We start from the raw sequence: 16,746 nt of genomic DNA, 5'->3' as shown, positions 1-16,746 counted from the left end.
CAAAAGAAAAAAAAATCAGCCTCTTACCAGACACTTTGATCTCCAATGAAGAGATCAAACGAGCGGATGGTGTTCAGATCCCACACTGACACCCTAGTTAGCCGTATCAAATAGGAGATGTATGGACAACTGCAGGTTCACTTGAACAAATCCATCACATCAGACAGCTCTCCACATCATGCAAGGAAAGGTTTAAGGCTCCATGTACACTGCAGCTGATAAACTCACATTTAGGAGCTCTTCTGCGTTTTGTTTTGTTTTTTGTTTTTTTCTTTTCAGCAGCCTCTGATCTCTCCCTAATGTTTTCTTATTTGTCATGTACACATTGGTGTCCTTTTATGAAACAGAGGTCATCGGCGATCCTGAGGATCGTTGCTGATCTCTGATCATTTGTGGTTTAGGAAACAGAGATGATCAGTGGAGAACATCATCTCAGCACAGAGATGGCCAGTATATGAAGGAGCGATGTCAGCCCTTCACTGGTGATCTGCGTTCTCCCTCCAGATTCTCCAGCCCAGAGCTGGAGAATCGGAGGAAGCGCAAACTAAGCAGCGATAAGTTACCTCTGCTTAGTAAACGGCGTTTGACTGATCTCTTACTGTAATCTCGCGAGATTATAGTAAAAGCAGCCGTTTTCCAGCCTTTGTAGACTGTTCTCCCTTCATTCGGAGAATTGATCTACACCGCTTCATAAAAGGCATTCACAGGAGAACTGTGAAGAATGCTGGAGAACTGAGCAGCGGTCATTTATGCATCAAATTCAAACTGCTAACCCTGACCTACAAAGCCATTCACAACCCAAACTACATAACTGACCTGATACCCAGATACCACCCTACCCGTGCCCTCCGCTCCTCACAGGACCTCCTACTTTCTAGGTCCCTGGTCTCCTCCTCCCACGCCCGATTGCAGGACTTCTCTAGGACTTCCCCCATCCTCTGGAACTCCCTTCCCCAATCCATCAGACTGTCACCCACCCTCCTCACCTTCAGGCGCACCCTGAAAACCCTCCTCTTCAGGGAAGCCTACCCCAACCTCACCTAACAACCTCCTCCACTCCTCCCACCACTCCATCCCCCAGAGCCATCTCCTCCTGTGCCACCTTCCCCTCCCTCCTAGATTGTAAGCTCCAAGGAGCAGGGCCCTCGAACCCCTCGTGTATTGTATTGTTACTGTCTTGTCTCATGTTCTGTCCCCCTTGCTACTCTACAGCGCTGAGCATACCCTTTGGCGCTATATAAATACTGTATAATAATAATTTACCACTGCTTGATAAAAGGACAACTATGTCATTTACAGGCAGTTGAGTTTACAGTCGTTTTTTTTTGAACGCACCAAACTTGCGTTCCGGAGTATATTTTATCAGCATTTCAAACACTTGTAAAAGCGGCTAACCGCATTTATAAGCGTTTGGATCATTTTTTTAACTCTTCCATTTCCAGATGCTGTCCAGAGCCTTTTTTCATCATCAAAAATGCATGCAAAGCGGTTTCCCGGTACTCAACTGGACCCGGTACACCATACTTTGAGGTTTCGCATGAAAGAAAATGTTAGACACGGCTGCAATAATTTCTGCACAGAAATGAGCCGGAACACATCCAAATACCACAAAAAAAAAAGACCGCTCTCTCTGCTTCTCTCAAAATGTGTGAAATAGTTAATTTTTTACTGTTTTTCAGTACATTCTGGGCATTTGGAAGGTCTTCTGAAGTTATCTTTAAAAAATGCTTCTAAATGCAAATGTGCATAAACGCAGTATGCAAACGCAGCTAAACAGACTTTTTTTTAACCTACTTTTCCAGCAGTCATTTTCCATCGTTCAGAAGTGTCCCGTGTACATGGAGCCTTAAGTAGAACTATAGGCAAAATCATTTTTTTCTTTTTGGATAGTCAGGGAGGGTTATAACCCCTGTCAGAGTTTTGTTTCGCCATCTATGGAGATTTCCCTTCACTTCTTGTCCCATAACAGGAAGTGAGAGGAAATCTCTACAAATTAAGGGAATTCAAGAACTAGTGTCCCTATTGGAAGATTTCCCTGCTATTACTGTTCTGGGGACAACCCAAAATTTGGGATTTTCTTTTATTTTCCTTCAGCGTTACCTATAATGCTACCACCTCCTCCTCTCTCCCCCTCTCTGTTGGGGTCCCTCAAGGTTCTGTCCTCGGGCCCCTTCTCTTCTCCATCTACACCTCCTCCCTTGGCCAACTCATACACTCTCAGGGCTTCAACTACCGTCTCTATGCCGACGACACACAAATCTATCTCTCAACCCCCCACCTCACCCCCTCGGTCTCCGCCCGAATCACACAACTACTGAGCGACATATCAGACTGGATGTCGCTCCACTTCCTTAAACTCACATGTAATGCTGAGCCTCAATGGTTGAAAGAACTGAAATCTATATAAAGAAAGAAGTGGATCAGGGACACTCAGGCTGGGGAGGAAACAGATGACGTTGGACGTCCTCCAGCCAGATAATGTGACTTGCAGCAGCTTCTAATGTACAGAAAATCTCAGTGTGTAGTGAAATCAGACTAAGAAATTTCAGTACAGGAGAGGAAAGAGTGAAAGTAAGGCTGGAGTTTGGTCATTTTTTTTCCAGACCATCAGTGCTGTTTATTTATGCAGATTTTTTTTTTCTTTTTACAGGCTTACCCGCTTTTCCTCCAGTACCGCCGCCTGGGGCATTACCTCCAGGAATACCTCCATCGATGCCCCCACCGCCAATATCTCCACTCACTGCAGGGGGAGCGCCCGGGGGTGCAGGTGGTCAACCACAAGTACCTATGCCCTTCCAGACTGGAGCTTTGCACCCTGGTAAGTGTTGCTGCCACAGGGTAAGCGTGAATAGAAATGCCTTTCATTTCCTGTATGTAATGGAACTGACGACACCTAGCAGATTAGAGGCTGTTCTTTGTGGTTCACTTCTATCAGCAGCTATGTTTACAGTAGTTTCTAGAATCTAATACTTTTTTTTTTTTTTTTTTTAAAGATTTTTGAGTTTCACAAAACATAAAACACACCTCAGAAGGGGCAAAGAGGGAGAGAGCATCCCAAACATAACTCTTAGATTGTAAGCTCCAAGGATCAGGCCCTCTTAACCCTCTTGTATTGAATTATATTGTTGCTGTATTGTCTCCCTTTACATTGTAAAGTGCTGAGCAAACTGTTGGCGCTCTATAAATCCTGTATAATAATAATAATATATAAATCCTGTATAATAATATATAAATCCTGTATAATAATATATAAATCCTGTATAATAATAATATATAAATCCTGTATAATAATAATATATAAATCCTGTATAATAATAATATATAAATTCTGAATAATAATAATATATAAATCCTGTATAATAATAATATATAAATCCTGTATAATAATAATATATAAATTCTGTATAATAATATATAAATCCTGTATAATAATAATATATAAATTCTGTATAATAATAATATATAAATTCTGTATAATAATAATATATAAATCCTGTATAATAATAATAATATATAAATCCTGTATAATAATAATATATAAATCCTGTATAATAATAACAAATATAGAGTAGTCAGTATGCCATCAAAAATACCCGATATTGTTCAGTGAAGGACAATGAATAATTAGGGTCCTGGATCTACAGAAACAGCTGCATGAAGACTGTCTATCCAACAACTCCATACATATTTCAAAAAGCCGAGGTCTTTTACAGAGCCTATATAAGGGGAGGCATAGCCTTCCAAGCCTCCAGCGACAAGGCAGGAGCACCCTTCCAGGACAAAAGTATTACGTAAAAAACGTTTATTATATTTAGAGAGAGATAAGTCTCCAAAGAATGCCCAAAAGACAATTAATGGGGTTTAGGATATTGGACAGACCCAAAGCAGTGGAGAGAAAAGTATTAACTTCCAACCAGAAAGCAGAGACAGTGAGGTAGTTCCATAGCTAGTGAAGGAAATCCGCATTCGCTTCACAGCCCCAGAAGCAAGTCGGGGAGGAATGCAGGCCCAGTCTATGTAGTTTGGCAGGAGTGTAGTAACTGGTGAAACAGCTGTACCTGAATAATATGGTCCTTGAACTCTGACCGCTTTATTATGATCATGTTCAAATTCAGACCAATCCGACTCATCAAATGAAAAATCTGATGGAGTCGTTTTCAGTAGAGCTTGTGGACCTCTTAATTCCTTAAAGAATTGATTCCCCAAATTTTCCCCCCAAAGCCACTGCTTCCCCTCTAGATCATATCCCATGATTTATTTATATTGCTTGGTTCCTGTAAAGTGAAAGAGCTTTTATTACTCCCTGTGACCTAATCATTGGGATTAAAAAATATTCCGACAGCGGTAGCTGTCGGGAGGCCAGTTCTTAGTGATGTAGGCACGCCCCCAAAACTACATCTCCAAAGACACACCTTTCCTACACGCGCTGTGTAGACTAGTTCTTGTGAGTCAAGGCGGCAGCGCTGTCTTGCTGGTAAACTATTTATGTATTGAAGAGGGGTTGCAGATAGGTGGTGTTCTGTAGTCCATCAGGTGGCTTGACAAAGCTGCTTGGGATGAACATGTAGCACAGGCAGCGTTGTTGGCCAAGATCTGGAAGTTGTGTTTAGAGTTAACTCTCAAAATACAGATGCATAGTGAGGTAGAGAGGAAGCTCAACATTTGGGGGAATGAATACAAAATCACGCTGAAATTTATTTTAACAACATGCCGCCCAGCTACTGTATAAATACGGCGGCAGGGCGGCACGGCTGGGCAAAAGCACGTTTTAAAACGTGTGTTTTGCAAACAGGGGGCGCGCGCGAGGCGCGCTGCCACCTTACCTGTCCCGCCAACCACAGCCGCGGATGTCAGTCGTCGGGTCACAGCCAGTCGTTACTGGCTATGTCCCGGCGATCGGCGGCAATCGCTGACAGAGAGCACAGCTGCAGTAGCTGTGCTTTCTGTCAGTTCCCTGACAGCTCTAGGACACGCTGATCGGGACAGAAGAGTTTCTCTCTCCCGATCAGCGGTGTTCCCTGCAGTACACACCCCCGCCCCCTAGTAAAACACTCCCCTCACACAATTAACCCTTTCCCTGAAAAATAAACTTAACCCCTTCCTCCCCAGTGCCATTAGTACAGTGTCAGTGTTTTTTTTTTTTTTTTGCACTGATCACTGTATTGGTGTCAATGGGGATGTCAGTGACCCCAAGTCAGTACCCCCCAATGTCAGAATGTCCGCCGCAGTCCCGCCTTAAGTTGCTGATCGCCGCCATAAGTCACTGATCGCCACCATTATTAGTATAAAAAATTAAAAATCCCAGTATCTTTCCCGCCATTTGTAAACGCTATAACTTTCACGTAAACCAATTAATTTACACGTATTGGGTTTTTTTTTTTAGCAAAGACATGTCGCAGAATGCATTTTGGCAGAAATTTATGACTAAATTTGATTTTTACATTTTTTTTACTGGACATGTTTTATAGCAAAAAGTCCAAAATATAGTTTTTTTTTTTCCTCAAAATTGTCAGCCTTTTTTTATATAGCGCAAAAAATAAAAACCGCACAGGCGATCAAATACCACCGAAAGAAAGCTCAATTTGTGGGGGGAAAAAAAAGGATGTAAATTTCATTTATGTACCGTATTGCATAACCGCGCAATTGTCCGTTAAACTAGCGCAGCGGTTTATAGCAAAAAAATGGCGTAAATTGCAGTATCTATACCATAGTTTGTAGACGCTATAACGTTCACACAAAGCAATCAATATACACTTATTGGGATTATTTTAACCAAAATCATGTAGCAGAATACATTTTGGTCTAAATTTATAACCAACTTTGAGTTTACTATATATTTTTTTATAGCTGAAAGTAAAAAATATTGTTTTTCTTCAAAATTTTTGGCCTTTTTTTGTTTATAGCGCAAAAAAAAAGCGCACAGGTGATCAAATACCACCAAAAGAAAGCTCTATTTGTGTGAAAAAAAGGATGTAAATTTCGTTGGGTGCAGCATTGCATGACCGCGCAATTATCAGTTGAATTAGTGCAGCGCCGAGTAGCAAAAAGAGACCTGGTCATTAAGGGGGGTAAATCCTCAGGTGCTCAAGTGGTTAAAGAATTGATTTACGCATGATCCAAATTTTCCCCCCAAAGCCACTGCTTCCCCTCTAGATCATATCCCATGATTTATTTATATTACTTTGTTCCTGTAAAGTGAAAGAGCTTTTATTACTCCCTGTGACCTAATCATTGGGATTAAAAAATATTCCGACAGCGGTAGCTGTCGGGAGGCCAGTTCTTAGTGATGTAGGCACGCCCCCAAAACTACATCTCCAAAGAGACACCTTTCCTACACGCGCTGTGTAGACTAGTTCTTGTGAGTCAAGGCGGCAGCGCTGTTTTGCTGGTAAACTATTTATGTATTGAAGAGGGGTTGCAGATAGGCGGTGTTCTGTAGTCCATCAGGTGGCTTGACAAAGCTGCTTGGGATGAACATGTAGCAGAGGCAGCGTTGTTGGCCAAGATCTGGAAGTTGTGTTTAGAGTTAACTCTTATAATACAGATGTACAGTGAGGTAGAGAGGAAGCTCAACATTTGGGGGAATGAATACAAAATCACGCTGAAATTTATTTTAAGGGACATATACAGTGAAGGAAATAAGTATTTGATCTCCGGCTGATTTTGAATGATTGCCCACTCACAAAGAAATGATCAGTCTAAAAATCGAATGTTCGGTGTATTGTAACACTGAGAGACAGAATAGCAACAAAAAATTCAGCAGAAATGCATGTCTAACAAATGATGACTGATTTGCATGTTCATGAGGGAAATAAGTATTTGATTCCCTTCACAAAACATGACTTAGTACTTGGTGGCAAATCCCTTGTTGGCAATCACAGAGGTTAGATGTTTCCTGGAGTTGGCCACCAGGTTTGCACACATCTCAGGAGGGATTGTGGCCCACTCCTCTCCAAGTCATTAAGGTTTGGTGGCTGACGTTTGGAACTCGAACTTTCAGCTCTTTTCCAAGGAATTAAATCTGGGTCCCAATCTACTTGTCCTGCATGACAATCTACGTGTCCAAAAATCAGTTTTTTTTTTTTTCTTTTTTTTTTTTTTTTTTTAACAAAAACCGAATTTGAATCCGAGGTGCTTTTAGAAATGTCTGGGGCTTTATGGCGACTTAAACATTTCATTTTTTTAATATCACTGTATATCTCCTCCTCCCCTCCCTACCTTCTCTATCTGAAAATACTCCTTGCCTGGCTTCCAAGTCATGTTGTGGAACTAGTATCACACAAGTTCTTGCTTTCCCTAAACTCCATACGTGTCCCACTTTAGTCATTCAGCAAGTATTAACCACTTCCAGTCCGGACACTTTTACCCCCTTCCTGACCAGGGCAATTTTCAGCTTTCAGCGCTATCACACTTTGAATGACAATTGCGCGGTCATGCCACACTGTACCCAAATGATTTTTTTTTTCATTTTTTTGAGACAGATAAAGCTTTATTTTGGTGGTATTTATTCACCGCTGGGATTTGTATTTTTTTTGCTATGTAAATGAAATGTCCAAAAATTTTGAAAAAAAGTGTTTTTTTAAATAAAATTTTGCAAATAAATAATATTTCATCATAAATCTTAGCCAATATTTATTCCATTATCTTTTTAGTAAAAAAAAAAAAAAATCCAAATTAGTTTATAACCAAAAATTGTAATTTTTAAACATTTTTTTTTACATGTTTATTTTATTTTTTTATATTATTTTTTATTTTTTTTAACATACTGTCACCCTAGCAGTACATGTCACCATGGTGACACTGTACTACTTGTTGGGGGTGATGAAGATTTTTTTTTTTTTTACACTGATTGCTTTTACACCCATATAGGATGTAAAAGCAATCATTTCTCTTTCTCTCTGGCTGCATTCTTGCACTCATTGAGAAGTACTGAGGGAGCTGTGATTGGTCACAGCTTGTCACATGGTACAAGGCTTTTGTGAATAGCCTTGTACCATGTGACCTCTGTGATCATTCACAGATTTCACACGTAGTAAGCAATGATGTCAGAAGTGACATCTTGCTTACTACTTTGCATGTGATCACTGGTTGGCCAATCAGTGATCACATGATCGGGACCTCGTACAGAGGTCCCGTCCAACGATCGGTGTTTCACTGTGTCCAGAGGACACAGCAGGCACCGGATCGCGGTGCTGCGCCCTCCCAGGGAGCGCGCACAAGCAGGGGGCGGGGAGGCCGTTCATAAACGGCCACCCGACCCTGCACTGCCACGGTCCGGCTGTTTATATGCAACGGCCGGTCGGGAAGTGGTTAAAAGATAATTTCACCTGTGGGAACATGTTACATGTTCCACCAGTTTTTAGGGTGGAACATGTAATACGTTCCACACTCCTGCAGCCTCTTGCCGATCCCCCCCCACACACACATTGTGACAGCAAGCCAGGGATCCTCTCAGCCGGGCAAAACTAAGATTGTGGCACTCATTGTAAAATGATCTTTGTTTTATGATCGTGTCCTTGGTACTGCTGTCTACAAATCAAGTCATGCTGGAGGAAGGGGGCTTATCATGGCCAACAGTTTTGCCAGTGCCTATTCCTTCTAATCCGTCCACTTCCTGTGTTTGTCAAGAAAATAATTGAAAGTTTCTTCACTATAATTTATTAAGTAATTTTTTGTTGTTATAAGAATCTTACATTGCTGTTGCTGTAGCTGTGATGTGCAATAGGGTGAGAATTGTGGAGGACTCTAAATCCTTTCCAAGCCTCACCTGTGTTATCATGGGTCTGCCCCGATTAACTTTGTGTTTCCACAGGTCTGCAGATGCAGGCGCCACATCCTTCTCTGGCTCCGTCCCCTGCTCAGCTGGCCGCACGTCCTCCTGGTATGAATCCCCCTGGACCACCACCAATGGGAATGCCACCGCGGGCTCCTCCATTTGGAGCGATGGGTACGTTTTTCTTTTGTTTTTTACATATATATATATATATATAACTACCATATTTTCTGGCGTATAAGACGACCCCCTACTTTTCCTGCTAAAATGTAGTGTTTGGGCTATACTCGCCGTATAAGACTACCCCTCTTCCAATGCACACCAGTGGGAGGAATAGTGTCCCATCATTGGTATCAGTGGGAGGAATAGTGTCCCATCATTGGTATCAGTGGGAGGAATAGTGTCCCATCATTGGTATCAGTGGGAGGAATAGTGTCCCATCATTGGTATCAGTGGGAGGAATAGTGTCCCATCATTGGTATCAGTGGGAGGAATAGTGTCCCATCATTGGTATCAGTGGGAGGAATAGTGTCCCATCATTGGTATCAGTGGGAGGAATAGTGTCCCATCATTGGTATTAGTGGGAGGAATAGTGCCCCATCATAGGTGTCAGAGCAACGAATCGTGCCCCATCATTGGTGTCAGTGGGAGGAATAGCACCCCATCATTGGTGTCAGTGGGAGGAATAGCACCCCATCATTGGTGTCAGTGAGAGGAATAGTGCCCCATCATTGGTATCAGTGGGAGGAATAGCACCCCATCATTGGTGTCAGTGGGAGGAATAGCACCCCATCATTGGTGTCAGTGAGAGGAATAGCGCCCCATCATAGGTGTCAGAGCGACGAATCGTGCCCCATCATTGGTGTCAGTGGGAGGAATAACACCCCATCATTGGTGTCTGGGAGGAATAGCACCCCATCATTGGTGTCAGTGAGAGGAATAGCGCCCCATCATTGGTATCAGTGGGAGGAATAGTGCCCCATCATTGGTATCAGTGGGAGGAATAGTGCCCCATCATTGGTATCAGTTGGAGGAATAGTGCCCCATCATTGGTATCAGTGGGAGGAATAGTGCCCCATCATTGGTATCAGTGGGGGGTGGAATAGTGCCCCATCATTGGTGTCAGTGGGGGGGTGGAGGAATAGTGCCCCATCGTTGGTGTCAGTGGGAGGAATAGTGCCCCATCATTGGTATCAGTGGGGGGTGGAATAGTGCCCCATCATTGGTGTCAGTGGGGGGGGGGGGGGGGGGAGGAATAGTGCCCCATCGTTGGTGTCAGTGGGAGGAATAGTGCTCCATCTTTGGTATCAGTGACACCAATGATGGGGCACTATTCCTCCCAATTACACTTGCTGACCTCTGTTCTAGTATGGTGCTGCTGCAGCCAGCATATGTGGTTGCAGCAGCATCTCTACACAGCACACTTACCGGCCGCTCCTTCACTCGATTTTCGCGGGGCTGCTCGACTCCGCCCCCTCGCCGGTGATTGGCCACCTGTGTGCCTTTCCTGAGCTACAGTTCTGGCGGCCAGTCACCGGTGAGGAGGCGGAGCCGAGCAGCTGCACGAACATCCAGTGGCCGAACTGAAGGAGCAGCCGCGCTTCCTGGACCGGATCGTCGTGGGACCGGAGCCAGGTAAACAGCAGCCCCTGCCCACTCCTGTACTTAGTGTCCCTTCCATTGGAAGGGGGGGGGGGCGGTGGCGGCACCGCGCCGCCCCACTAAAAAGTGTCAGTATGCTGTATACCGGCGTATAAGACGACACCCGACTTTTGAGAAGATTTTCAAGGGGTAAAAAGTCATCTTATACGCCGGAACATATGGTATATATATATATATTTTGCATGGTTGTGATCAAATGTAGCCATAAAGATGATTGTTCATCCTATCTGGATAGTTATAGAAGATTTGGAAAGGATTGTATGCCTGTGGGCAGACAACCTTCGGTCAACTATCTCACGAACATGGGCATCTTACAGCCCCACTGCATGGTAAAGAAAAATAATAAATAACTGGAGTTTTGCTTTAAGGGAAGACCTATGGAAATGGGTATCTACTGGTGGCTAAACTCCCAATTTAGTATTTTGACTTACCCCAGGTTTATATCTTATGGAAAAGCTCTTGACCAGCTAATGCTATCCCTCAAAGGAATCCAATAGAGGGGAGCCGGCGTAGCATTTTGGAGTGCAAGGACTTGCCAGAGCTTGACATGGAGCGAAGTTGAAGTGAACTTGGCATGATCTAGTAACAGGTTTAGTTGAATTCCAAACCCCACAGCTGCTTATCATTTCATTCCCCTGCTACTGGTTAAATTATGAGAGAAAGCCCTTGCCAAATTGCATGTTGGCACTTACACATGGCCAAGGGCTCTCCCTGCTCCCATGTGACAGATTTAGATGCCTGAGAGGTAAGTCGGCAGCACATCATATGGAAGGAAGGATAGTAATTACATGCTTTCCCATAATTTCTGTATGTATAGTTATTACAGTGGAGCAAAAAAGTATTTAGTCAGCCACCAATTGTACAAGTTCTCCCACTTAAAAAGATGAGAGAGGCCTGTAATTGGTATCATAGGTAGACCTCAACTATGAGAGACAAAATGAGAAAAAAAATCCAGACAATCACATTGGCTGATTTGGAAAGAATTTATTTGCAAATTATGGTGGAAAATAAGTATTTGGTCACCTACAAACAAGCAAGATTTCTGGCTCTCACAGACCTGTACCTTCTTCTTTAAGAGGCTCCTCTGTCCTGCACTCATTACCTGTATCAATGGCACCTGTTTGAACTTGTGGATCAGGTATAAAAGACACCTGATCCACAACCTCAAACAGTCACACTCCAAACTCCACTGTGGTGAAGACAAAAGAGCTGTCGAAGGACACCAGAAACAAAATTGTAGACCTGCACCAGGCTGGGAAGACTGAATCTGCAATAGGCAAGCAGCTTGGTGTGAACAAATCAACTGTGGGAGCAATAATTAGAAAATGGAAGACATACAAGACCACTGATAATCTCCCTCGATCTGGGGCTCCACGCAAGATCTCACCCCGTAGGGTCAAAATGATGAGAAGAGCGGTGAGCAAAAATCCCAGGACCACACGGGGGGACCTAATGAATGACCTGCAGAGAGCTGGGACCAACATAACAAAGGCTACCATCAGTAACACACTACGCCGCCAGGGACTCAGATCCTGCAGTGCCAGACGTGTCCCCCTGCTTAAGCCAGTACATGTCCGGGCCCGTCTGAAGTTTGCTAGAGAGCATTTGGATGATCCAGAAGAGGATTGGGAGAATGTCATATGGTCAGATGAAACCAAAATAGAACTGTTTGGTAGAAACACAACTCGTCGTGTTTGGAGGAGAGAATGCTGAGTTGCATCCAAAGAACACCATACCTACTGTGAAGCATGGGGGTGGCAACATCATGCTTTGGGGCTGTTTCTCCGCAAAGGGACCAGGACGACTGATCCATGTACAGGACAGAATGAATGGGGCCATGTATCGTGAGATTTTGAGTGCAAACCTCCTTCCATCAGCAAGGGCATTGAAGATGAAACATGGCTGGGTCTTCCAACATGACAATGATCCCAAACATACTGCCCGGGCAATGAAGGAGTGGCTTCGTAAGAAGCATTTCAAGGTCCTGGAGTGGCCTAGCCAGTCTCCAGATCTCAACCCCATAGAAAACCTTTGGAGGGAGTTGAAAGTCCGTGTTGCCCAGCGACAGCCCCAAAACATCACTGCTCTAGAGGAGATCTGCATGGAGGATGGGCCAACATACCAGCAACAGTGTGTGCCAACCTTGTGAAGACTTACAGGAAACGTCTGACCTCTGTCATTGCCAACAAAGGATATATAACAAAGTATGAACTTTTCATATTGACCAAATACTTATTTTCCACCATAATTTGCAAATAAATTCTTTCCAAATCAGCCAATGTGATTGTCTGGATTTATTTTCTCACTTTGTCTCTCATAGTTGAGGTCTACCTATGATGTCAATTACAGGCCTCTCTCATCTTTTTAAGTGGGAGAACTTGCACAATTGGTGGCTGACTAAATACCTTTTTGCCCCACTGTATATCTTGGTGGCTAGGGCAGCTGATTGGCCATAGACTTGAGATCTGACAAGGTGTTCCCACCCCAACTGAAAAAAGTAAGTCTTAATGTTCTTGACCATCCCTGTGCTGCCAATGTTTAGAGCAGCCTCTAAAGAGGGTCCTTGTAAGATGCCCAGATCATATCACCAGGAGTTGCCAAAAACAGGATACTGATGTCATTTCACTTGTGTCTGCTGAGAAGTGAAACTTTCTGTAGAAATGTCGGATGTTAACATTTTTCTCCCTTGTGCCTCAGGACATCCAGCCATGCCTCCCGGAATGCGCCCACCGCCTCTCATGCCACCACACGGCTACAACGGTCCTCCCAGACCTCCTCCCTATGGCTACCAGCGTGGACCTCCCCCACCTCCTCGCCCGGCTCCACCTCCTCCACGTCCCCCATCTGCCCGTCCCCCTGCCCCGATGAGGATGCCAATGGCATAGTGATCAGTAAACAAACTCCTTGCCAACCTACATCGAATGAGAACTCTGTACAGTGCTGCAGCTTACAGCTTGTTCTTTTTATGTGTTCTGCAGAAGTCTCTGCAGAATTTTGTATGATTCTGAAATGTATACAGACTTTTTTTTTTTTTTTTCCCTTTGATTTCCCTTGGATTGAGAATTCAGGGTGTCTAGGGAACACATTAAAATCGTCGTAATACCAGCGCAGGCAATGCAACATTTCTCCGGGGACCTTTGTAGAATTTCCATTGTCTTGGTTTGAGAGCCTGTCATCCTTTGCAAAATAATTCAATGTAAATAGGATTTATTTAAATAGGCATTTTTTAAAACACGCGTCACACTTTGGCAGACTACCCAGCTACTATACTGTACTCCAAACCTGTCATGTTTAAAGTAAACCTGGTCTTAGAGATGGGGCGTCACTGCTGGCTCCTCGTTGTTCAAATCCTGGCTGCCTGATAGTGACCTTCAATCAGTATGACAAACTCAGAACAAGTTTGTAGATCGGGGACTTCTGAATTTCCTGATTGGTATACTTGTTTCAGTGCACCAGCTAAAAAAGTGAACTGCCAGGCCTCCCCACTGGCAGCTATACTTGCCAATCCATGTTGCAGGAGTCCACCCCAAAGTAGCTCTGGTGTTGGAGCTTAACCCCTTCACGCCGGCACTTCCCGGCCCTTTAAGGGTTTCAGAAGCTGGGAGGCGGGGTGGGGTTTAGGGTCACATGATTGGAAAAGGTCCCGATCGAAAGAGGAGATCGGGACCTGTCTGTGAGTACCGGACCTGTCTGTGAGTACCGGACATGTGTGCTTGGAGCGCGCAGGGCATGCAATCTCAGCTCATATGTTCTTTTTTAATAGAACGCAAATGTGCGGCCGCTCGGTGTCTAGGCCTAGACGCCGGGAGGCCGCACATTTGCGTTCGGACAACGTGAAGAGGTTAACTGGGTGGATGATATAATGCAAGCCCCATCTTTTCTATGATGGTGTTCAGGCCTGAAGATTGGCCACTCATTCCTCAGCACTGTCACATGGGAGGAGGTTACATGCTTCCCATACCTGGAAGCCCCACTCTGCTAGAGCTACAGAGCCAGGTGGTGAGGGAGCATGGGTCGGTGAGTAAACCTTGATGGGTCGGGGGCAGTTAGGAGGGTAAGGTCAGTCTGCCCCGAATGAGCAGAGTGACTGACTCTCCACAGCCAGGTTGCTAGCATTTTCAGAAGTAGGTTAGCAACTTACTTTTAGGGCTTATTCACATTCTGTGCGGTGACAGAGGTTTTACTGCATTGCAAGAACACTAGAACCGCAAGGACACACAGGAAACTATTGTTTCCCATGTATCCCATTTACTCTGCAACACAGCCTATGGCCGCGCTAGAATGCAGATTTGCTGCATTTTAGCGCAGTGTGCCGAATCGTACGTCAATGTACTGCATCGCCACGCAACGTGCTGCTGTACTTTGCCATAAATGAAGTGTATGTTTTGTATACTTCAAATAAAAAGTACAAAAAAGAATGCTGTGATGCGCTGAATTGCACACCACACTGCACACCACACTGCTCCCCTAGCAGCCGGGAACGGAGAACTGCCGGAACAGTTAAGCACTCCAGCAGCTCTCCATTCCTGTGTGAATTCACCCTTACTGTACTTAGGAAAGATTTTTATAAAGTGTTCCATAGTTGCTTAAAAGTTGGCAGGAATTTTGCAGCATGGATAGGCTTGGTAAAGATGCTCATGTTTTATATCATTAATCCCCAGCAGACATTTGGCAAGTGGAACACCAGGGCTGCCATTGCTGATTTGCTTCTGTTTTATGCTGGTAGTTACCTTGCTGTCATTCCAATCCTCTAGATTCGGCACTTTCAGTCACAGATTTAGAACAAGTAGGCAAAGGAGAAGTTCTGGCCGCATGTTAGTTCCAAGTCAATAACTTTTAAATCAGGATCAGCACCACAGTTGGGCAGCCAACATATTTTTAGGATGCGGTCCTCAATAGCAGCCGACATATTTCACTCATTATCGTTTCCTAAAGATCCCTGAGTCGCTAGGGTAGTATTGTTTAGCAACTGCAGTATGTCTTGACTGGGTTTAGAAAGTTGTCATAGCAACTCAACTGCCATATTTTTGTGCCGAGACATATGAAAATGCTAGTTGTCAGGCTGCTTTAGCTTTATGTATTCCTATTCGCTGATCCCACGAATGCATATCCTTGCGGTCAGAAGCCGTGGTCTTATACTTGCTCAGGATCAGGCAGTCAATATACTGATTCATCAGGCTCAGGATGACTTCCCAGCCAATTATCATTTTTAAAAGGAAGGGATCAGCAAGACGGCTTGGTATGGGCAGGTACACACAGGTACTGATAAAAGTCAGATTTGTTCAGAAGTACCAGAAGGTACTGCAGCTGTAATATGTGCTGTGTGATTGACAGTTGCCTTTCTGTGAGGTTCAGGGTTTCTTCTGCACTGCTGCCTGTCCATCAGGTTGTCCACATCAGAGCTTAGTAAAGCTCCATCCCTCTGTCTCCTAAATGATGCTTTGGGCACCGTACAAGGGCAGTCCATTACTAAACTGGCAGGTTCTCTCCAAGACTTGCAGCGCTGTATAAAGATTTACAACCATGTTCCTTTTTTTTTTATTTTTTTGTTTACGTAATAAGTCTTTGTAAATGGTAGAATATTGTAATAAAATACTATTTACCAAAACCTGTGTTCTCAATGTCTTGGTGTCCATTCACTCTATTGCTCTGCATTAGCACACGTTCATTAAAGCCCATCTCCAGACGATAAATAACCTCTCTAATGTATGCTGCATGTTGTTTTTGTGTGTGTGTGTTTTTTTGTTGTTTTTTTTCGTTTTTTCCTTCCTTTCTTTCCTTTTCTTTCCTTTCTTTTTTCTTTCTTTCTTTCCTTTCTTTCTTCATTTCCTTCCTTTCTTTCTTTCTTTCTTTCTTTCCTTCCTTCCTTCCTTCCTTCCTTCCTTCCTTTCCTTCCTTTCCTTCCTTCCTTTCCTTCCTCTCCTTCCTTTCCTTCCTTCCCTTCCTTCCTTCCTTCCCTTTCTTCCCTTTCTTCCCTTCCCTTTCTTCCCTTTCCTTCCCTTTCTTCCTTTCTCTCTCCCTTCCTTCCTTCCTCTCTCTCCCTCTCCCTTTCTCTCCCTTCCTTTCTCTCTCTCTCTGTCCCTTCCTTCCTTTCTCTCTCTCTCCCTTCCTTTCTCTCTCCCTTCCTTCCTTTCTCTCTCTCTCTCTCCCTTTCTCTCCCCCTTCCTTTCTTTCGCTCTCTCTCCCTTCCTTCCTCTCTCTCTCTCCCTTCCTCTCTCCCTTCCTTCCTTTCTTTCTCTCCCTTCCTTCCTCTCTCTCTCCCTTCCTTTCTCTCTCCCTTCCTTCCTTTCTCTCCCTTTCTTTCTTTCTCT

The 16,746-nt window shown here is 44.0% G+C and overlaps 1 protein-coding gene across 1 annotated transcript in view; it reads left to right on the top strand.

The window, feature by feature from the left end:
• SF3B4 (splicing factor 3b subunit 4) overlaps positions 1-16,043 on the top strand; it is a 48,140-nt gene extending 32,097 nt beyond the window's left edge. The window contains exons 4-6 of the mRNA XM_089655506.1: positions 2,651-2,818; positions 8,813-8,947; positions 13,133-16,043. Of these exons, the coding sequence (XP_089511632.1) occupies positions 2,651-2,818; positions 8,813-8,947; positions 13,133-13,320 (491 nt within the window). The 3' untranslated portion in view covers positions 13,321-16,043. The remainder of the gene's footprint in view (positions 1-2,650; positions 2,819-8,812; positions 8,948-13,132) is intronic.
• Positions 16,044-16,746: the final 703 nt, after the last annotated feature.

This window comes from Staurois parvus, unplaced genomic scaffold, assembly GCF_062004578.1.
Source record: "Staurois parvus isolate SC_StPar_1 unplaced genomic scaffold, SC_StPar_1.0 ptg000842l, whole genome shotgun sequence".
NCBI lineage: Eukaryota > Metazoa > Chordata > Amphibia > Anura > Ranidae > Staurois > Staurois parvus.
This window is presented reverse-complemented; position numbering and strand designations above follow the sequence as displayed.